We start from the raw sequence: 22,120 nt of genomic DNA, 5'->3' as shown, positions 1-22,120 counted from the left end.
GGATACTCCGTACCTACATTCGAGAACGAGGTGGGATTCGCAGTGATCAGGTTAGGAGGGGTATGTCTGGGGTTTCTCAGGTGAGGTCAGCAAGTGGTGCCGTTAGGCCTGGCGAGGTAGTATTCGTACTAAAGCGAGAACGAGGGGGAATGCTGCAAGATAATAATGCGGGGAAGAGAAATAGAACAAGAAGCGATAGCTCCAAGACGGCTTCGTTCTCTGTTGGGTTTAGCGCTTTTGACTAGGGTTGTGGTTCAGCTGAGAGGGGGTGAGCATTTAAAGAATGCTTTGATATGTTGATCGTCTTATAGAAGGATCAATAGGATGAAGGATTGAGGGTCACAGGTGTGTTGGTCGGCGAGGGCCAGCCAACGTACCGTAGGAGGATGGAAAATGGACGGGTGGAAAAGGAAACCGTGGACGGCTGGTGGTTGTATTGTGGTTGATGTTGGTTTTCCGTGGGTTGAGTAACCTTCGGAGGTTGGACGGGAGGCATCAACCCACATGATCGGCGGCGCGCGTCGTGCATGGTGGGCAAGGGGCGCCTTTCACTGAGGAGGGCTTGAGGATGTTGGTTCCGGAGGTTGTTCGTCCTTTGGAATGTCTGGGGGTTGAAGGTTGTACGATGTGATGCTACATTGTGGGGTTTGCGGGGGTAAGATGTGGTCGGATTGGGGAATAATATGGACTTGGAAGAGATTGATTGAGAGAACAGGCGGCGACGAGGTATCTGTCGTGATGTGATGACCTTGGTTGGTTGCGAGTTCGTTACTTGGTGTGGCAGATACTATAGCTGGTGACCGTACCTAGAGTGTTCTAGGCCCTGGGTTCATGATTCCAGCAAAATGTCTGAGGCTTGACAGCTCTACGTACTCCAGAGATCCTATAGAAGACTGCTTTAACGTTATGCCGCTGATACGCGATATGAGAATGGTTCTCATATCTCTAGCAAGAGAGAGGAGGATTCATAGCCAATGATTGTTCCTTGATTCGATCATAGAGGATCGAAACCATATCAGAGACTCAAGAGCCGTAGTTTCCCGGAAGAAGATGACTTCGCCCTCATCTACATCTCTCAACTGCGCAACTCCTCACGATTTCTCAGTTGATAGAGGCGTATGTTCATACAATCAGAGTCTACTGACAAGTCGACTTGGATGTTTGGCCTCCCCGTAGATTTGCGCTGCTTTTTTGTGACGCAGCTAGAAACTTGCACTTACCTGGGCACACTTCTCTATTCAAGTTGCATTAGCCAAGCACTACAATTCGATCTTAATCGCAGAACGTTAAAGATTGGTTACAAGAAACTATGCAGGGGATTTATTGTGACAGAGTAATGCACTTCCGTCGTTGTATGAGTACCTATGAGGTAGTTTAGATAGGTCGCGGGATGCCCCTCCAGTTGCAAAGTCACCTGAGAGGCATTTTCTGACTATTAAGCCACACTGAGCTGTTCCATAATTCTAATCCGACTATGAAGAGAGCAATGTACCACTTCCCGCTAGGCTGCGTCTAGTATGCTGAGATTCCGAAAGTGATACGTGTAACCGTGGATTTTTCAAGTTTACATTGAGAAGACTGGGGGCTAAGATAAAATTAAGACACTCAAGAGCAGAACATGAGCGGGTTTAGACCCCATGACATCCCGGTGAATTAATGTTAGCCAGCTGAGCCAATTCTATGAGTCTTGATTGTACAGCATCGAAGATTTCAGCAATTCTTTCGAAAAGCACTAAGTCAGATAGCACACACGACAAAGGTATGCCTTGAGTTCAGCCCCATCCCCAGCAACGTGAATGAGTCGAATGTAGCCTTTGGCTACATGTAGGAACATTCGTTTACTCTTTGCTACTGCATCCATATGCCCCCTTTTATTTCATACCTACTTAATCACGCAACTCGTCCGCCGTCCTTGAAGGATGAAGAGCAGACTTCAATCAGGAGACAGTCGTTTATAGAACTTTAATAATGAAATAATTGATGCCCTCCGATACGTCTACCCTCACTACGGGATGTGTACTATGAATCCTGCTCAGATTATGAGAAGCCTCAACCTCATGGCCTATATAATCTATCTCAATTCGAGGATAAGGAAGCTACCGCAGTAAGCTTGGCAATGAGAAGGCTCCTACTTTCACACCTCTTACCATAGTGAGGAGGTCAAGTTCAGCCAGAAAATTACCTTCATGGTGTCTCGGTTTGAGGGTTTCTGTGGTTGATGTGATTGAGATCATATACTAACCTTCATGTACCTGATAATGAAGGGATTTCTACTAATCAAGAAACGAGCGGGTTCCTTCCTCAACTGTGGTGTGGTGTAATGAAGCAAGGACACAGGTAGAGCTGACGTGGAACAACACAATGCTTTGTTCACGTGGCTCTCAGACTCGGTTCCGAGGGCCAGCTCCTAGTCAACAACGACGAACAGCAAGCCCCCATCTTGTGCACACCGATCGAGCGCCTACAAGAGTACGATCACCATGGAGATAAACCCTCGTTGACTGTGAAACACTCATCCAAGTAAGTGATGTATGACACGACAGTCTTCTAAGGAACTTGGACTGGCATTGCTGCTCTCGAGTCGGTCTAGGTGTGGGTGATCGATGCCTCTTCTCCGATCTTTTTCGTGACGAGAATGAGATCCATTAAGGAGAGTCCTCCGGTGAAAGAAAGAACAAAAATTGCCAATCTATTTGAAAAGAGCAACAAAACTGATGTGCCATAGGAACCAATGAAGGAGGTATGACCACGTTAGACCAAGGTCGGTCCGCATGAACTGTCAACAACCTCATGTCCTCCAAGTCGAGCACGGCATACGTAAGTCATTCCAAATTAAACAGAGTGAGGAAAGACAACGGTAACGTTACCGCATTTGTCTACATAGCTGACACCCAGAACCGACAACTCACGAGAGGCGTCCATCTCACACTTTCCCGTTCCAAATATTCCCAGTCACGTAATTCCAAGAAGACCAGCATCACCTCCTAGAGACACTCCTAACGCCGTCGACGGCAAAGCTTTGGGCGAAATGAAACGCCACAACATCTGCTGAATATCTGCGAGAAAGAACCCTGGCTTGTAATAAGTGATAATATCCTAAGGCTGAAGGCCTTTTCGCTTGACTGTAATACCGAGGAAGAACCGCCCAATGTGATGTCAACTTGCACTCGATATGGCAAATAGCAACTCATCAAGTCCATCTTGAGCCTCAATAGAGAGATCTCAACATGAAACCCATTCACAATAATCGTCAAGTACCCGAAAATAGTCATATCAGTGGAACAGAAACGAGAATCAGGAAGGGCTACCGTCATACAAGCTCCCACTCAACCGAGTGTTAGACCCTGGCACTATGACCGGCGCATCTGGACCAAAGCAGAAAACCAACTACAAACCCCAGACGGCTAATGCTTACTGCTAGAGATTCGTCGTTGGAAGGAAACGGCAGACAGACAGAAAGAGACTGGCAGTCCTTCCCCCTCTGTGTGCCCATTTGAATCATCCTCAGAAAATCTATCCAGCACCAGCACACAAAGCTGAGACGTCAATGGCAGAGCCCCTTCGCCAAGTCGTCGTGAATATCTCCGATCTCGTCTCGCGGCTAGCACTCTTGCAAAAGCCATGTGCCCGTATTCTCAGCTCACTGTAACCCTCTCAGCCGCCATCACCCTACCTTGGAACGAGGTGGACAGAGCCACAATCTGTTTGCGGCACGACTTTCCTATAATAGAAACATTCGTTGCCGCCAACCCGGTAGGCAAAAAGACCTTTGACTGCCCAGCAACTCGCAAACTCAGGCAAGACAAGCTTCTGCATCTAGGCTAGTCCGAGAAGTTGGCGGGCGGGCGATGCTGCCACAAGCTACTACTGTGTAGGTCGATAGTTACTGTAGGGCTGAAGCTGAATCTGAATCTACCACTCTCAATCAAATAGTGTTTGCAGTCACACATATTACACGTGCGAGCGAAACATGGGAGACAAAGGTCAAAACAGCGAAGCTGACTCGATAATCCCTAGCCGTTGGCACCTTAAACTTCCCATTGGGCGCTTGTAAGTTGCGGGTTGGCTCCCGGAACCTTGTTTGGTTGAAGAGGGATGAATAGCCGCGATCACGAGTCAGATGAAGTCGACCAGATGCAGCAGCGAGGCTCAAGACTTGATGGCAGTAAAGCATGTGGCTGGGTAGTCCGAGAGCATATGGGGGACACCGTGTTCAAGGTAGGCTGGAGCCTTGATTGTAATGAATCTGTCTCTATGGTACCCATGAATGACTCCGCCCTACTCGTAAAGACGGAAGATCACGATTACCTTTGCTTGATATACACAGTAATAGCTTGTTTAACTGTGGAGTTGCGAGGCGTTAATTGCACTGTGCCATGCTGCCATGGGAAAGTCACCATGTTTGCCTGCAACTATGCGCATTCGTCATTCTCGGGTTATTTTTGCCAAAATAAAGAAAGATCGACTTTTGGCACCGAGAAGAAACATGATTACATGGAGACTCCCAGGAAACCTTAACCAGTGGTAGACCGAGTAAGTGCTGTATGCTGTTTTTGGTGTTCAGGCAGGCCGAGGCAGCGCAGCGGTTGAGCTGCTCAAAAGTTTCAGACAGTATCGTAGGTTGTAGGATGCAACTGCTGTAGAAACGTGCGCGTAGCATATGTTGTGTGGGTATGCTTGTAATCGTCGGGAACTCTCAATCGCCCCGTCAAAGGCTCTTTTGGTCGCATTGGGAAGTATGCTCGCCCTGCTCTAATCCGGCTAGTAGCAGCGAAACGGACATTGACCGTGAGTTCGTATGGCACAGACACTGAGCTGATTGCCTGCCGGCGGTAGTGAGCGCACCGATTACATTTGCTCCATGGACAGCTGCCAGTTTTTCTTGGCATCGGAAGTCTTTGGAGGGGTCAAACTCGTACGAGGTTGGGTGCTTCCACGGAGAATGACTCGTAGAGCCCGTAGAAAATGCTTGGCCTTCACATCAGTTCAGTCTGTTGCAGTAACGGCGGTCCCAAGGTGCAAAGCAGCCAGTGGGCGGCAATCAGCCACAAAAAAACAAAAGTTGGTTGTCCTGAAAGTCCCTCAAAGTCCCGATTCGAATTTTTTCAGTCATCATCTTGAAACTTCTGGGTTGCAGTTGGTGGAAATCGCGAGGTGAGCTTTCGTTGGCGATCCGATATCTTTTGCGGGCCGTGGTCACAATGGCACAAGGAGGTTATCGATGGAGGCTCGCCTTCTCAAGAGTCAAGACTGGTGATGGCCTATGGTAGGCTGATCGGGTGGACATTCCGCCGTGGAGTCAAGGATCGGGGGTTGTGCTCGGACGTGGGATTGATACAACGAGATCAAAAGAAGGTTCTTTTGCAACGGTTCGGATGACGTTGTTTCCCCATGGTGCGGGCAATGTTGACGAGGTTCAGTTTCGAATGAGGGCGATCTCTTGACTCGAGCCGGGGTGTTGGTAGTCAAGTCTGTGGCTTCCCAGTGGCAGTTCGTTCACGAAGCGGGCAGACGACTTGGCCACATGATTGAAGTTCTCGAATTTCAAGGACAACAGTTGAGTGAGTACGAATACACGAAACGTATCCGTAGAGAACGAGTGTATTGACTGTGTAACGCAAGGACCGTGATACTGCAGCAAGGTCAGCCGAGGTATGATTTAGAAGCTCGCAAGGTCTTTGGGCGCTGTCTGTTCTCTGGCACGGACGCCACCGTGAGCTTGTTGCATAGCCAAAAGTGCCAAAAGAAAGGACGGGGCGGGTTGATTCTCTAGTTCTGGTCGAAGGGTGATCCGGAAACGGAAGGATAGCGGCACAGATATGCGTAGACAACGTAGCCGTGGAGAGATGGAGATGTAGACAAACCGTTGCCGAGATTCGAGAAAGGTCAGCTACTTGGCACAAGGGCATTGTTGCGTTGGCGGCTGGGCACCTGGGGTGGTGCAAAGAGGCAACGTCATGTGCCGCCGTTGAAAGCGCAGAACAAAGACAAGCAAGGTCGGACACTCTCATTGGAACAGCAAATACCGATCGTGGCTGAAGGTGACATCGCATTCGATTGATTGCCTTGGCCGACGTGTAGAGTAACGGATTGTCGGTAACTTTATCGACACCACAAGTTCCCTGCAAGATCATAGATGTGTGTACGTCAATTGACGGTTCCGAAAGCGAGGAGGCAAAATGGCAAAAGTCCGTCTCACCAAACCACCTCATGTGCCTGAGTGCTAAGGTACGAATACACGTGAGAGACAGACCCAAGTTGATACGGCGGGAACACCTGGAGTCAGGCGTGCCTGCCCAGAATGTCTGTTCGTTCCTCCGCAGTTTCCAGAAGACCGTCACCACCACCAAGCGTCCCGTTCGTCTTTCCTTCCGTCCCAAACTGAGGTCGTTCTCTGTTCCTTCCAGGCTCATTTACTCCGTTCGGTACTTCAGATACATCCGATTGTCGCATATGTCACAAACGGCGGCTGCAAGCGACCGTTTCTGACTGGCCCGCGATTGTCATTCATGCCGTGTCTGCGTCGCGCCTTTTCCTGCATTCTTGTGGCTCCTTGGCTCCCACTCATTCCTCTAGGCCTCACTTCAAGCTTCAGGCCTCACCTCCTCTTCTCCAATCCCTCCACCCGATCGACAAAGGGGTCCGTATTCGCTGCTTGGGCGAAGCAGATATTGGCAAGCCGCAGATCGATTATCAACCTGCTTTGGCAAGCTTAACGTCCAACGAGTCCCGCTTGTCCTTCGGTCCATTTATCGCGCCATGCTAGGGGCCACATTCGACTTCGGGTGCACTATGGAGTCAAGATGCATGGCCACCGCACTTCGCAATCAGCCAAGCATCTGCCACCACAGGCCACAGGCCACAGCATTTGGCAGTGAGCGGTTTGCTTTGCATTGAACGCCTGGGCAACACAAGTCTTGGCACTCATCGGCCTTCGGGCATTGCTTCGGCGAAGGGTTTTTTGGTCGTTAATTTTCTCACTTCCTTTCTCAATGTCCCCGTCCTCTGATGCCCCAAATAGAAACACGGAACAAAGTGACGTTTCTCCACTTGACTAGGACGCCATCCACACCTGCGTGTTTTTTTTTCCTTTCTCTCCGTGGAATACCTCGATGTTGCACCACGATATCGCCGAGGCAGATAGAGAAGCCGACGAGACGTATTATGGGCGGAACAGCATCGGCGTCAAGGCAGGGAAGGGGATCTCGGATGATGAGGAGGGGTGATTTGTGGCAAAACCGTCGACTGATTTTAGGTTGGCGTTCCCAATGAGCCGGATCCTGCTTTCCAGCACTCGAGGACAAGACTTCGGACTCGCGCCCTCAATGGGCCAAAAGCGGGAGGCTTCTACTGCTTCATACGGAGTCACGCAATGGAGGCCACTCGAAAGTAGAGGCCACTGAGGGGAAAGGGGGGGAGAAGCTGCGAGTCGTCGACCGGTTTTGTGGGCAGTCATCCTTAGTAATTCTCTCGAGTGGATTGATATTGTGGAGCGGATGACTGGCTTCTTTCGTTTTCAAGGTTGCCAATTCTCAAGGTCTCCCTGAGTCCCTCCCTTCCCTCTCGGCTCCGGGTTCCATCACCTTGCGGCTTGCCTGATGGATGGGGTATTGGGTAAAGTGCCTACCATACTATGGAGTGCAGATATTGGATAACTTTTACAATGTACGTCCCAAGGTTTCTTACGGATAAGGTACGGAGTATCCGTCCACTACAAAGTACAAACCCGCCTTTTCCCGAGCCACTTGCCGCCCAATGCTCACTCTTACTCTCACTCTCTTTGAGGTGCCCTCTTTCCTTTTTCCCCCCCTCCTCGCAGTACATACAGTCCCTGCAACTTCTGGTATCCTTGCAGCAGATGGATCATGGAGCAGAGCGATGGAGGAGGCTAAGAAGCTTTTCCTCGTCTCACAATTTCTCATCCTGGGTGTGCCTGGGTCCGGGTGGGAGGAGTCCATTGAATCCTCGTTCAACTTGGCCCAAAAAGGTCCAGAATCCGGGGTAAACCCGCCATGACCAGATGGCTGATTGGCTTGCAGGGCGCCGAGGATCGACGTTTCTATGTCATCGCCCACCGCCCATTATTGCGCCAGTCCGTACCGGCTACGGAGCGCCTAGGATAGTGTCTACGCTACTGCAAGCCCGCCGCATTCCATACTTTTGCCAAGTACCTACATATACTATGGACTGAAAGTCCTCCATACGCCGTGGGTACTTTCTACCCGCAACTCCAAACACCCAACTGCCAAGTATCGCCCGAGGTCTGCTTACCTGGCACTGAACGGACTGGCGCGGACCCAACGCTTCTTCCGTCTCTCCTCCTTTTCTGCCTCCCGCCTCGCACAAGGTTTGCAGAAGGAAAAAAGAGAAAAGACCGGCTGAGTCTACGCAGTACTTCCAGACGTACGCAGTACGCAGTGAATGACAGGAGTTCCAAACTTCCAACACGCCAGTGCGCACCGCCGAACCTGCGGAAGCTCCACCGCCGCAACACACCGTTTAATTTTCCCGCCTCTTTCAACTTCCATTTCCTCACGTCTCCTTCGTCCACCGACCACCGACCCGACCCGATACGCACATTATTGCCTTTTGCCTATCAAACCATACCTGTTAGTGCGTACCACACAACGGGTAGTTTTGAACCTAATTCAATTCCAGATGGTTAGAGTCTGCGAAAAGGTTGTCACCACCTCCTCTCCTCCACGTCTTGTCATCCAAGGTATCCCGCATCACTTCAGTTCAACCAGTCAATCAACCAGTGACCATTGCCAGTCACCGCCACGGTGGATTCCCACGGTACTGGAGACTCTGAAGGGCCCACGACCAATCTCGCTCTGCCACTCCCACGAGCTCAGCCCGCCACGACCGCCCTGCCTCTGGTCCCCATCAATCCGCATCGTCACCCACTCAGATGCTCCATTGTACCAAGGGACCCCATAGTACCTACCAAAGTATCTTTTCGCCAGAACTACGAATCTCCATCGCGGCTCGCCTTTGTCCTCGATCGGAAAACTCTGCAACGGCTGCCATAGGCGGTGGGAACGCAACCGCGACAACTGAAAGAGGAGCACGAGTCCACCAGCCCACGCGACGGCCCCGTCAACCCAAACCATCCACAAGTCAACTGTCCAACCAGCCATTACCGAACCGACACCACACCTTAGACAAGCATTAGCCTGCAGAGGAAGCGCCCAGCATCACTTACGGTTTACCTCGCCTCGACGAAAGCTGTCGTTCTTTGCTCCAACTATCCCATCCCGTATTTTCGACTCTTCTATCTCGACTCTCTTTTCCTCCCCTTCTTCCCCCCGCCAAACATACAGAGCTTCTCCTGCTGGCCCTGTCTGTCTGTCCCTCGCTTACGGCCAGCAACCCACGTTACGTTTGCCTTGCCGGCCGTCTTCGCCTACACTGCCGCTAACCTCGCCAACGGCTTGTATGACGCTGCGCCATCCTCGCCTGCCAATTACGCGCCGCGGCTTTGTCGGACATCACACACCACTCGAACTGCCGGCTACGAAGATATTCGCGCAAACTTGCAGCTAGAAGGATTGGACGACTGCTACCTGACGCTCAAACTCATAACTTTCCTACTCCAGCCTTTTGCGTTCCGCCCGATTCATTAGGACTTGTACTCTGCACTGACGAATTCGCCCGACCCCGAATTTTTCTCCAAAACCGCCTCGAATCCGCCAGGACAAATCTTTAGAGCCCCTCCGCTTTTCTGATCTCACCCCGCGAACAGTAACACCACCACCACCACCACCACCACCACCGCAGACCCCTATACATCCGAGGTTTTTCGATACCGAGCGAACTTGCGCGCCAACACCACTTCGTTCGACTGCGTCCATGTGTCAGAGCCCAAAGTCATGGCATGGTTGTCATCGGTGTCTAGTTAACCACCCTACACCTCTTGCCAAACCTCCGTGGTGGTGAACCTCCCTCGAGCTCCCCAGGTTGGCCGCCACTTTTCGCCGAGCATGTCATCTGCCGATGCCGCAGATGATAGCGCCCCGGATCGCGGTCCGGCAGTCTTTGCCGTGACAGCCGCTACATTCGTCTTAGCGAGTGTCATGGTTGCTGCCCGTCTGTTCTGCCGGCGATGGATTGTCAGAAATGTCAGCTGGGACGACAAGATTATGTTCTTTGCCTGGATGATTGCCTTTGGATTGTCCTTCACCATTTGTTTTGGTACACGAAAAGGCTTGGGTCGCTACGACGACGATATACCCTCGGGCCACTGGAATTCTTTACGAGCGTGCGAATATGTTTTTTCAATACTCTATGTGAGTAATGCTTTTATGCTGAGACACAACTGGCTTAGGTGCATTGCTTACACAAATGCAGAATCCCGCCCTGATGGCGACCAAGACCAGTATTCTGATCTTCTACCTCCGCCTCTCCAAAAATACGAAAAAGGTGCTTCGGTTCGCGTCTTGGGTGACCCTGGGCATCGTCAACCTTGCAGGGACTGTATTAACCCTCATTAACATCTTTCAATGTCGACCGGTCCAGGCAGCGTGGGAAATATGGCGGGATACCTCACAATGCATCCCGCTGTTGACGGAATTCATTTGCTCTGCTCCCATCAACATCGTAACCGATTTAGCCATCCTAGCCTTGCCGATTCCGGTTCTCACGGGTATGCGATTGCCACCGAGGCAAAAGATTATTCTCGTACTCACCTTCACTATCGGTATCTTCGTCACTATTGTGGACGTCGTCCGAATTTACTACCTACAACAAGCCGTCAGCTCGGTTCCCACCGGCGGCGTGTCTAGCGATCCGAGTTCTCACTTTGGTGGCACACCCGACTTTGCTTGGAACTCGTCCTTGTCGTTTATGTGGTCTGCCGTAGAGGTTAACGTGGGAATGGCTTGCGCGTGTATCCCCACTCTCAAGCCATTGATCATTAAGATCCTGCCCGCCATGATCATCGACCCGGACGGAACGAGATCGAGCACGCAGACCGAAAAAGACGCCTTAGACAGCCCTAGGAATCGCACCGGCAGCGACGGCCTTGTATCACCGACAAGTCCGAATTACCGTGGCTCAGTCAACATTCAAGAGCCCCCAGCAACCCATCGTGCCAGCCGAGATATGAGCGCAGCGGCAAACGCAGATATGAGCGATATGACAGCACTCGAGTTCTTGACAACACCAGATATGACGCTGGCCGAATACGAGGCTACCGGGGCGGGCAGGATCGGCGGCGTTGCCAACCGAGCCTCTATCGCAACGAGTCGAGAAAACACAATTTACTTTGGCTTTGTCAATATGAAGCGCCCCAAGAGTATGGTCAAATGTGACGCTCAAGAATCACTCCGATACTGCCTGGTGGTCACAATCCTATTTGTGATGTGGGGTATTTCTTACGGTCTGCTCAACACCCTCAACAACGTCATCTCCGGCGTGTCAGGTATGACCGTTGCTCAAACTCTAGGCCTCACAACCGCCTATTTTGGCGGTGGTTACTTCTTTGGTCCCTTGTTGGTGGGAGAGTGGATTCTCAGGCGAGACGAACATCATCGAAGAAACCGCAAGAATAACAAACGCGACGCGGAAAGTGTTGGTGGCTTCAAGGTCACTTTTATCGTTGGCCTTTGCTTCTACGGTGTAGGAACCATCATTTTCTGGCCATCCGCTGTTACCAAGTCCTGGGGCGGTTTCCTCCTTAGCAACTTCGTGGTCGGCTTTGGCTTATCTGTCCTCGAGACAGGAGCGAACGCTTTCCTGATCCTTTGTGGGCCGCCAGAGTACGGAGAAACACGACTACTTCTCGCCCAAGGCGTACAAGGTGTAGGCTCCGTTCTGAGCGGCCTCATGGCCCAAAGAGTATTCTTCACCAAGATCACCAACCAGGGTGGCTCAGACTCTGTGACGTTGCTGAACGTACAATGGACGTACCTTGCCATCACACTGCTTTGCGTCGCCCTAGGCCTCTTCTTCTACTATATGCCGCTCCCAGAGCTGAATGATAACGAGCTGCAAGAATCGGCAGACCGGCTTCCAGTCAACCCTCAGAAGCGTAGCATCGGCGGTTTGCAGTTGCGCACATGGAGTTTGATCCTGGCCGTCCTCGGTCAGTGGACGTATGTCGCTTGCCAAGAAAGCAACAACATCTTCTTCCGCGCACTTACAATAGCCATCCTCCCGAATCAGGAAGACGGCGGTGTTGCGGCTACGAATGCCGATACAAACCCAGGCGAGAATAGTGACAAGCCTCCAGGGCTTACAATAGGTGTTACTGATTATCACCTTATTGCGCACAGTGTCTTCGCCATTTCGCGATTCATTGTTGCCTACCTGACATATCTCTCGGTGCGCAACCCGCGCATGCCGAAACCGAGAACGTGGCTGGCCATCAGCGTCGGTCTCTCCATCTTGTTCGCCCTCCTCACTGTCGTCTTGCAGCCGTCGGATCCGAACCTCCTCATGATTGTCGTCATCCTCTTCTACTTCGCCGAGGGACCTGTCTGGCCCCTGATCTTCGCTATCGGCCTTCGCGGTCAAGGCAGGCGTACTAAGCGTGCTGCCGCCTTCATCACCATGGGCGGCTCTGGCGCAGCGTTCTTCCCATACATTGTCTACGCCGTCATCAACAGCGGCGTGTCAGTGCAGCTCTCTTTCGTCATCATCGTCGCCCTGTTCGTTCTCACAGGCTTCTACCCCATATGGCTTGCCTTTGTACGCGACGCCAAGACGATGACAGACCCTGCCCACTCCTACATATCCCCCGAGGAACGTGTCTCCGGACAAGACGAGATCGACATCAATAGCCAGATTAGGAGGCGCAGGCGAACGCTTTCAACAATTGCAGCCAAGAGCAAGCGAGGCAGCATTTTCAGCAAGATTTCTCCCTTTGGGAGAACCAACGGCGAGAGCGTTACGCCACCAGTAGTTGAGCATTCTGAAGAAAAGAATGGCTCCAGCAAAGGATCTGAGGGGAGCAACGATACCCACCAATCTCAGACAGTATGAGCGAGCGACATGTTTTGATTATTTGTGCGACACCAGGCCTACGAGCCTCTTATATTAATTGCTATATACCCAATGATAATGACGTTCAATGAATAAAAGTTACGATTAACATTCCACGAACTCAACTATGTGAATCTTGCGCATTGTCTGTGTGAACGTTCGACCATTCCAAGATGCTATCCAGAGCTGTACTCAGCGTTTTTCAAGTCCAGAAGCTATCTTTTCAAAGACATCTATTCCTTCTCTTCCTAATGCCGTCCCAACGGCAACAGCATACGCACCAACACTCTTCATCCGCCTGAATCCATTAGCATCCGAGACGCCACCGACACCAATAACCTTGATGTGCAACAACTCCGGCTCTCGCGCGACCAACTCTGCAATGGTCTTTACGTTTCCCAGCGCCAGCGGATGCAAAGGCGCCCCGGCCATCCCACCAAGTCCAGACCCCGGAAGTCGCGGGCTGTGGTCGTCGCCCTCGAGCAAGAGACACGAGCCGAGCGTGTTGACGGCGGTGATGAAGCTGATCTTGCAGGGCACCTTGAGCATGGCTTTTGGCGTGACGACGGTGGAATCCTCGCGCAGCGCGGCGATGAGCTCGGCGTAGTGCGCCAGGTGGGTGTAGGGGGGCGTCTTGAGGCCGATGGGAAGGAGGGGTTCCCGGGGCAGGGCCGCGAGGTAGGCGAGCAGCTGGGCGCGGTCTGAGGCCGGGGGTGCGGCGGTGGCGATGTTGGGGCAGGAGAGGTTTATTTCCATTGCGAGCGGGTGGGTTGTTTTGGAGGAGAAGGAGGCTATGAGGGCGTAGGATTGTGCGATCTCTGAGGGGGAGCCTGTGACGGAGATGATGATGAGTTTGCGGTGGTGGCCGTGGCCTTCCGGAAGTTGGCTGATGAAGTCGAGGTAGGTTTGGAGGGGTAACGGGGAGTAGCCCAGGTTATTCAGGGACGCGACGTCCGCGGGCCCGAGTTGAGCGCGGGGCGCTTCCGGGGTAGAGGAGTTTGGCGCCGCGGAGGGTTCTGCGGTGGAGGGGTCGAAGAAGGTGTATTGGTGGCTTGCGTCGTTGTGGGCGAAGCCTGCGAGGAGGGAGGTTCGCGTCGTGAGGGCGCCTGTGTGGGGGCATGCATGAAGTCGTTGGAGGTCGTCGAGGGTTGTGCACCATGGGTTTGCTGAGTTTAGGAGCGGCGGGGAGATTCTTAGTTCTGGGGGAGGGGGGGCTTGCATTTTGGATAATCTTGGAAGAGTCGTGGTATGGTGATGTGAGGCGGATTGCTGTGTTTAGGGCGAGTTTAGAGGTCTATGGTGTGAGAGAAGAGTTGAGAAAAGGTATGAGTCGCTGATATTGGTGAGACTCGAGGAGGTTTGGTGGTTAGGTGGAAAAAGTTCTGAGATATATGGAGAGCTGGCGTGAGTGAGGGTGAGAGTAAGAGAAGGACGTCTTGAGGATCAGATATCGCGCCGCGGAAGGGAAGTCGGGCGCGGGGCGGGGTTGTGATAAGATAAGATTTCCGGGCAAGTCCGAGGACGCGACGGAGTGAGGGTGGGGCGGGGCGGCCGGGTCGTCCGACTCAGTTGCTCGGACCCCGCTTAATGTTTCTTAGGAGACGTTCGTGATGGGATATAGGACGTATCCTTTGCAAGTATCAAGTTTGTTTGGAGAAGAATATCTCATGGGAGTATTTAAAGGAGGGAAGAAGGGCAGTGTTCGGCAGCCTGGGCTCGGAGAGCGATCTTTGATGAACGAGAAGGGGTTCATGATGGGTAGGTAGATGAGGGTTGCGGCTCAGAGAAATGCTTATTTGAATGAGTAAGTCAGGCTCTCAATTTCATCGATCTGTGTTACCGTAGATGGGGCTGTAAGATGAACTTACGTTGTCAACGTGGATCCGGACGTGATCTGGAAAGAGATGATACTGCGGAATGATTTCACTCGACGCGCCGATATCTAGGATACATGGCCGCATAATTAGTCGCCTTGATACATTAACCTGAGTTACGAAGTTGTCGAAATGGTCTGAGGAGACGTTGGTACGATGTACGCAGTCACTGCGACCGGCATCAGCGTGAACAGCCCCGTTTGGTCACTTTTCACGAGCTCCGCTTGCGCTCTACACGGCATGAGAAACAGACGTTTCTCGACCGTACCAGGTGAAACCGGATGGCTGCTGTATCATTCTTCCTTTCTTTTCGAGTCAACTTATCTGCCTCGAGTTTCGTGCTGCTGCTACGTCTTGAGAACTTTTGAGCAAAAGCAGTTTACAAGCAGTGTCTGAGCCGTATAACTCACCTGCTAGCATTAGTTCTAAGGGATATCCTCAAGAAACTCTGTTTGGAGTTTTACTTGTAATGTCAATATGTCGGGGACACACTCTTTGCGAACAACCTCGCCAAGGTAGTATGCCCACCACCTCTTTGGTTTTACTGTCAAGATCAACAGCCATAGGGGGGCCCTCTTTTAACTGGAACAGGCTCAGTTCGCGGAACACACCAGCTTACGTCTGAGCCATTATTCCAAAAGCGATCTCTTAGGCAGCATATATCAACGAGTAGAGTGCTCGAGTACTATGCTCGGCGGCATGAAAACACCCCCACACCCCCTCCAAGCTCCTTAGTAGTCGACGGAAATTCAAACTTATATAAGAGATTACGGTCATTCCAGAAATGGGCTCTTCCTATTTGGCACGGGCATCCCTCCTCGTTCCAGTTGACTCTGGCACGGAGCAGATAAGTCTCAGAAGGCCACTTCGGAAAGTGCAATGACGCTATCTGTTAGGATTCTCCAGTATCCTAGCGATTCTGCCTTTCGGTTCAATGGGTTCTTTGGTTCGGTCTTCCGTAACCTTTGAGTATTCCAATGTGATGGACCTCCTAGCGGAGACGGATGAGAGAATAAAGCGTATGGTCTTGAAAGATATGTTAAATTTCGAACACGGGGTGACGAACGAATACTCTCGTCAGAGACCTTGAAGAATATGCTCAAATACGCCAACCACCCTGATGATAGCCCTTTCACATCGTTGATTTCGAAAGGTTGGTTATGAGGCATTCTCCCGCAATTTATACTGATGTTGACCAATGAGCAATCACCTTCGTTGAAATTGACCATTGTGCGGATACCTCTTCATGAAAGCCGCCGGATGTATGGCAACTTCCGAGTTTGCGAGCGGGAACGAGGCTACCACGCTGTGTAGTCAAGTGACCACCCATATATGTTTTCGTCATAGTCCAAGCAATCAAGCGATGCCTTCTCGAACCTAGCTTTTGTCACCAGCTCAACATGCTTCCCGGATCGAGCAGATGACTGTAACTCCTCGAGGTACTCAAATGGACACTGGTATCAAAAGCTATCGTGGCGGACATCAAAACAGCGGCTAATCCGTAATACGTATCTCAACCAGGTCACGATACTAGTAGAGGCTGAAGCTGGGGAGGCTCTAGAAACTCACTGGTAGCACACTTGCCGTACTTCTACGATGATCGTGGACCATGCAGGGTTTCCGGCACGTTGTATGGAATGGGTCCTGCTTACCCGATACGGGAACTGGGGTCATTGGGAGTAATGTGTGTAGCATGTCTCCAGTTTACGAGACAGGATCATCCAGCATGAGCTGGATTTGAAACAACTATGTACAGCCTCGAATGCTTGCCTCCAGCTTCAAATCACCAGGCAACTTTGGAGACTTGAAGCCAAGAACATTGAAGCTGGGCGAACTACACGATGCGACGAATATAGAAACGGAGCATACTTCTGTATGTCAGAGTGAGAAAGGAGACAATGCGGTCAAAAACTCACAGTATCGCGATTCTTCTTACTGACTGTCCTAGAAATGCACTTTGCAATGAGAGAGCGAGGAGGCGTGGAGAAGGCTGTAACGGCGTTCTCGATGCCTGTAAGGGAATCTATATAATCAGAGCGTCTTCTCCTCAACTTCGAAGGGATCCGAAGAGATCGACCGCGCACATGGACTTTCGTTTCCAAGGTCCCTAATTCGGCGAGATTTAGTTATGTCCCAACTCTGGAGCAGCGACAGGCACAACACGGATATTCTACCTATAGGCGCCTAGTCGGGGTCTTCCCTCTCCTTCTGCTTCTGCCATATTCCGGTATTGATACTACTCTCAGAGACGAAGGCGTGGGGGGAGGTTCTCCCCCTCAAAATCGCCGTGATCTTCATCGACGTGGCTAGTCCTTCACCTGATCAAAACCTCTGAAAACAACCAGCTCACGCTGAGTCGAGCGTCTATTCCCCCTAACTTTGAAAAGTCTGACGCGAAATTAGGTTGTTGTTGGCCTCTACATTACCTATGCGTCCCTAAATGCTGTGTATAAGGAGGGATCGCTCGATGCTCGAAGAGGCAGCCATGACATTTCGTCTCTTTGCGGAATCAACTCTCTGCCGTTGCAAGGGGGCTACGTACGTGAAAAAAGCTCTCGAAGGAGGGGCAAGGGAGCAGAAGTGACATTCGGGCATATTGCCTATCTACAATGTTAAGGCGGCGTCTGTTGACCTCGCCTCGACCTGGAACGCGTGTTCTTTCATTGCCATAACAGGCCAGCAGGCCAAGAGGTCGACAGTGTCAGTGGCTCGAATTTTCTTCTTTCCTCATAATACTCTTCTTCTGTATTCGCCATCAAGTACTACAACTGTTCTATCCGGACCGTTCCTGCAGCCTCCTCTCGCTCCTGTTCTGGATTGCGTATGGGTCTCTAATGGTTGTATCAATCTTACCGGCATCTGTAGAAGTTCCTGTGACTTAATCATCTCTCTTCGTCTCATTGAAATCTTTGGTCACGCTGGTGTCCCCGTCAGCGGGCCCTACCTGCCGTAAATTGTTGGCAGCCATCTGTTGATCTTTGATAGCAGACATGGCCTGGCTGATCTCCAATCTCCTGGGTGTGATCAACGAAATTCAAGACCCTTACGATAGCCTTACGGCCGTCCGCGATACATTGGGTAATCGAGAATCATCTGCCTCGGAGCGCATGACAATATCACTCTTCACATAGCACCCTCCGGCAGTGTCCCTGATCACGGTAACCAGACGAAGCTCTAGCATGCTCCTTTAGTCTCCTCTTCTCAGCTAGTTCAACTTCTCAAAACATGAACTACATCTAATCGCTATGCAAGCCATCGAGGTGATTCCCGATGAGCTAACGGCATTTCCATCCCGGAATGGAAATACATCTAGGTAGGCGCAAGAAAACCAACTCCCGCGGCACTCGAGTATCCCCATGATCCCGCGCTTCGGCACAGCCTTCCCAAGTCTTCCCAAGAGTAGCACATAGCCTAAAGAACGACGGGAAAAAAGCAAGCCGCCCCGTCGTTCAAGAAACTCTTACAAACAAGCTTACTCCAAGGCATGGGACCGGCTAAACCGCCAACCCTAACCAACAGGTCGCCGTCCATTCCCAACAAGGTTCAAACGGGATGGGACACCCGCGACCAAGACACCAGCACTCCAAAGGCAGAAAAGGCACAAGACACCAAACAGCTCTTGGATCCCGGTAGTTGAGAAGAAACTACGAAAAAACACGCCGCAAGTACAACAAAACTTACACAGTAGTTAACTCATCTCACCGAGCCGTGACAAGCCAAAAGCTTGTTCTGGTCCCTGACCACCCACACACATCTCGAAAGTCCAGACCAGGCACAGCCACCCATTGGCAGGATTCGTTCCAAGATAGAGTTACGTGCGTTAAAAAAAAAGCGCAAGAGCCGAACGTCGCCCATATCCCGGCGGCATGGGAACAAAGAAACTTTTCTTCTTCTCGCGCGTAAAATCTATCTATCATTTTTTTCGGGTCATTATAGAGTGCAACTTTAATTTTCGCTACTTCAGCCGGAGCTACCTATTCTTCCTTGATCAGCCACCCCGCGATGACAACGATCATGGCCGACCCGTGGACAGGGGAATTAAAACTAAAAAAAAAAAAAAAGGATAGCCTTCAACCCGTGACCACCTCCCGAGTAGTCTATTCGGTAGCCAGCAGCCGCCCGAGCTTTCTTCGTCTCAATAACCGAGCTCCGTTTGGTGACTATTTGAAAACTTCGTTTGAGTATAGCCGTAAGGCTAGTAAAGTCTTTGTGTAACCCACAGCCTTGAACCTACCGCAGTACCGGCGGGCGCCAGAGCCGGGGGTGAGATTTTCCTGCCGTCGGTGGACTGGGCTAAAGCAATGAGCATTACTAACTATACGGACGAGAGCGAGGATGAACGAGCACACGGCCGATGAGGCTTTCCCCGACACAGGCAAGCGCCAGCCCAATGCTCTCCTGCGACAAGTGTCAATGCGGCGGTGAGAAAAAAGGACATCGTGCAACGATCTTGCAGATCGGACAGCGGTGGTGGATCAGCCGACAGAAGCATGACCGCCGTGCCGTTTGTCCTGTCCTTCACCTCACCGAAACCGCTCTGGAAGAAAATGTGCCGGGCAGGCATCTGATCCAAACGAGGACGGTGTGATATCATTGCTTCACTTTCACTATCCAGAGCCAAATTCAAGCCTCGGGATACTACCCGGCATCCTTATTGCTCGACTGTAACCTGATAGCCTTCGACCAGTATCGGGTCTTGGATGAGAGCACCTATGACGCAAGAGTTGGTCTTCGGCAATAAGGAAGAAGCTCCAGGTTGTGCTCGAGTCATGCCACGAAACGGATACCGAACGGTTTTTGGGTTGGAAGTGGGTTGGTTGGCCGACGGTCCTAGAAGAGTACTCAGTAGACGAATAAGGCCAATAACAAAAGTATCCGTGTGTCGTCACGACTAATCGCAGAAACGACCTGTTTGTTGCGCTCGTAGAGCTTCTGCAGGACTCGACTAGGTATTGGGTTTCCTCGCCTGTCTTTCCGTACACCTCAGATAGAAGCACTGTCTACAGATATGCATGGTTGTACGAGTTGATCGGGTAGGTAATTCTGGCCGGGATTTGTCGGTGTTTGAACTCAAGAGCGTAATCTGGTAATGACGTGCAACCAGGTAGCACGGAGAGTTAGTCGCCGGTGGGGTCACTGGGGTGAAGATGCACCCGCGAAAGTTATTTCCGGAAGGCCCCTGACTGTCGGTGCCAGGGACTGTTGGTAATGAGACGTGGGGACATCTGAATAGAGCAGCAAAACCTTTGCCCAAGCTTCGACACACCCGCGAGTGTCAACAGAGTAGGTATTCAACTTCCACCCGGTTGACCTGGTTTTAAGTTGTGCCACCGGGCGGGTTGAGCATTGGCCAGTGGGAACGATCCCCCACCCCGAGCGGATTTGGTGATCTTGTCTGGGGATAGGCCCGCCAATGAGAAAGTGGACAAGACTAGGCAAGAATGGAGACGTTGATCTTCGTCTCGAAGGTGATTGTAGGTAAGGCCAGGAACAGAAGCGCCTCCAAACGGTTGAGGCTTTGCACCATCTCCCAGTAATGAGTCGTCACTGGAACTCTTGGGTGTTCCAGAACCCTTGCTTCTTGACCATTTTTACTCCTCAGGAATTAGACCAGGTTACCTGCATGATGGAATATCTCTTTGCCTGTGAGTAAGTGTAGATGCTGGGCTGAGTGGAATTAAAATATCGAGTCAAGTCATATGGTGCGTAGCAATTGGTATGCTTAATGATCCACAGAGGTGCGATATGTCCAAGGTTTTCTTAGTCCCAGAAAACTGGGTTGACGTGCTCTGACAGTCTCGTTAACTGTATCCACGCAAATGCCTGAAGCTGTCCATTGACTGGTGCCTCGACCTCAAACGCGTTCCATTAGGCTGGGGAGTCGGGAGGCATCAGTCTTCTTGGTCCTCAGCTGGGTTGCATCATGGACTGAAAGCCCTACAAAAGTTCAGGTATACGTGAGCGGTAAGTTGAGACGAACAAGGTCATCCCGGGGCGCTTCGGGGCGGTATGATTCCGTGGTCTTAGCCTCGTGGGAATCGGTTTGTGAAGGGCTGGTGTAGTAGGATCGCCCGGTGTATCTGATGTCCAGTTTCTCCTTGTCCAGAGTGAGAGTTCATTACGTCTTTGCGATGCGAGCTGTAACCTTCGTAGTCTAAGAGAGCGATACCGTCCGAAGAAAGGCTGTTTGACCGAGCCGTATATGTAAATGTTTGCTGGCGGAGCATTGTGCGTCAATCGGGCCCGCCTCGTCTGAACAATGGCGTGTTTCTCGCACCTGGAGCGGTCAGTGTGGCGTCGAGAGCGTCCGTGGCCACCTGGCAAGGGAAGCTACATGATGATCGAACCGCACCCTCCATTGACGCATTGGTTTGACTGATCAGTCTCAATATCAGGCGGGATGCTAGGCGTAGTTTTACGACATGCGTCTTGCAGTCTTGCAGATGGCTAGCACACTCGCTCGCAGCCCAAGATTTGAACAGTTGTCTCAGATGCGCGAGGACGCGGAGAAAGACCGGATTCGTCGTACGGCTATCCGTAATTGTACAACGTAAAGCGCGTCGCTCGGGAGGGCAGAGACAGATGGTACATGGACGGGTATCGGCTGCAGAGGGTGCAAGACAAGTGGTTGTTCTAGCGATTCTCGAAGGCAGCTGTGCATCGTTGTGACATGAATAGCGGTCGAGCTAAGGCAAGCTGGTCTCACATTCATCAGACGATGCTGGGATTCCCGACGGAGGGTTGAGACTGTAGGTACGACACGGGCGAGCCGCAAGTGAGCGAAGCACACTTGTTGCGCCGTGCTCGTGTGCGTGTATCGGTATTCGTAGCCAATGAAGGGAGAGCACTTGAAGATTCGGACGGATTGTCTCGACTCCAGGCCGACCGAGGGGAAGGTGATGTTTGACGCGAATATCCGTACTTTTGTCTTGTGCGGATTGGTGATGGTTGTGCAAGTCCAGGCAGGTTGAGGTGTGTAAGAGGAGAGAGCCTCACCCTTGATGATAGAGTGCCTTACGGATAGACGTAAGGTATTGGGCACAGTGTGTCAGGATGATGAGTCGTGAAGGTACTTTGATCCACTCAGCCTTCCTTCCGCTGATTTGCTGCATCGTCTCCGTTCCGTCTGTTTTGGGCCTCCCACGGTACGTAGCTAGAACTGAGGTGGAGCGGAGTACGGTATCGGTATCAAGTGGACCCCGGGAGCATGGGTATCTATGCACGGTGCAGGCGCTAGGGAAATGACAGATGAGCCAATCAAA

At 51.5% G+C, this 22,120-nt stretch overlaps 5 protein-coding genes across 5 annotated transcripts; 2 read left to right on the top strand and 3 right to left on the bottom strand.

Annotated features, from left to right (window-relative positions):
• Positions 1 to 5,311: 5,311 nt before the first annotated feature.
• On the bottom strand, positions 5,312 to 6,498 carry BDZ83DRAFT_296643 (uncharacterized protein). Its single transcript, XM_060502223.1, has one exon. It carries the CDS (start codon positions 6,411 to 6,413, stop codon positions 5,466 to 5,468), a length of 948 nt encoding a protein of 315 aa, XP_060371148.1. The 5' UTR covers positions 6,414 to 6,498; the 3' UTR covers positions 5,312 to 5,465.
• A 3,485-nt stretch (positions 6,499 to 9,983) lies between these two features.
• On the top strand, positions 9,984 to 12,984 carry BDZ83DRAFT_565632 (fucose permease; the record flags this gene model as incomplete). Its single annotated transcript, XM_060503778.1, has 2 exons — positions 9,984 to 10,289; positions 10,351 to 12,984. The coding sequence occupies 2 exons, from the start codon at positions 9,984 to 9,986 to the stop codon at positions 12,982 to 12,984; spliced, it is 2,940 nt and encodes a 979-aa protein (XP_060371147.1).
• A 112-nt stretch (positions 12,985 to 13,096) lies between these two features.
• On the bottom strand, positions 13,097 to 14,469 carry BDZ83DRAFT_599896 (dihydroorotate dehydrogenase). Its single transcript, XM_060507012.1, has one exon. The coding sequence runs from the start codon at positions 14,203 to 14,205 to the stop codon at positions 13,177 to 13,179; it is 1,029 nt and encodes a 342-aa protein (XP_060371146.1). The 5' UTR covers positions 14,206 to 14,469; the 3' UTR covers positions 13,097 to 13,176.
• Positions 14,470 to 18,905: 4,436 nt separating this feature from the next.
• BDZ83DRAFT_599893 (uncharacterized protein) lies at positions 18,906 to 19,307 on the bottom strand. The gene is made up of 2 exons (XM_060507011.1): positions 19,187 to 19,307; positions 18,906 to 19,121 (listed from the first exon to the last, which is right to left on the bottom strand). Exons 1-2 carry the CDS (start codon positions 19,294 to 19,296, stop codon positions 19,019 to 19,021), a joined length of 213 nt encoding a protein of 70 aa, XP_060371145.1. The 5' UTR covers positions 19,297 to 19,307; the 3' UTR covers positions 18,906 to 19,018.
• Positions 19,308 to 20,394: 1,087 nt separating this feature from the next.
• BDZ83DRAFT_646515 (uncharacterized protein) lies at positions 20,395 to 21,765 on the top strand (the record flags this gene model as incomplete). The annotated part of the gene is made up of 4 exons (XM_060509976.1): positions 20,395 to 20,507; positions 20,731 to 20,822; positions 21,294 to 21,408; positions 21,612 to 21,765. 4 exons carry the CDS (start codon positions 20,395 to 20,397, stop codon positions 21,763 to 21,765), a joined length of 474 nt encoding a protein of 157 aa, XP_060371144.1.
• Between the last annotated feature and the right edge of the window lie 355 nt (positions 21,766 to 22,120).

Source organism: Colletotrichum acutatum (assembly GCF_030867785.1).
Source record: "Colletotrichum acutatum strain CBS 112980 chromosome Unknown BDZ83scaffold_4, whole genome shotgun sequence".
Taxonomy (NCBI): Eukaryota; Fungi; Ascomycota; class Sordariomycetes; order Glomerellales; family Glomerellaceae; genus Colletotrichum; species Colletotrichum acutatum.
Note: the sequence above shows the minus strand (reverse complement) of the source record. Positions and strands in the feature narration are given on the sequence as shown.

Bases quoted from the DNA above. Each gene is read 5' to 3' on its own strand.
- BDZ83DRAFT_599896 (XM_060507012.1), bottom strand. From the start codon at position 14,205: ATGCAAGCCCCCCCTCCCCCAGAACTAAGAATCTCCCCGCCGCTCCTA.
- BDZ83DRAFT_599893 (XM_060507011.1), bottom strand. From the start codon at position 19,296: ATGTCCTTTTTTCTCACCGCCGCATTGACACTTGTCGCAGGAGAGCAT. The intron at 19,122-19,186 runs CTCGTCCGTATA...GGAAAATCTCAC, and splicing joins TGTGCTCGTTCATCCTCGCT to CCCCGGCTCTGGCGCCCGCC.
- BDZ83DRAFT_296643 (XM_060502223.1), bottom strand. From the start codon at position 6,413: ATGAGCCTGGAAGGAACAGAGAACGACCTCAGTTTGGGACGGAAGGAA.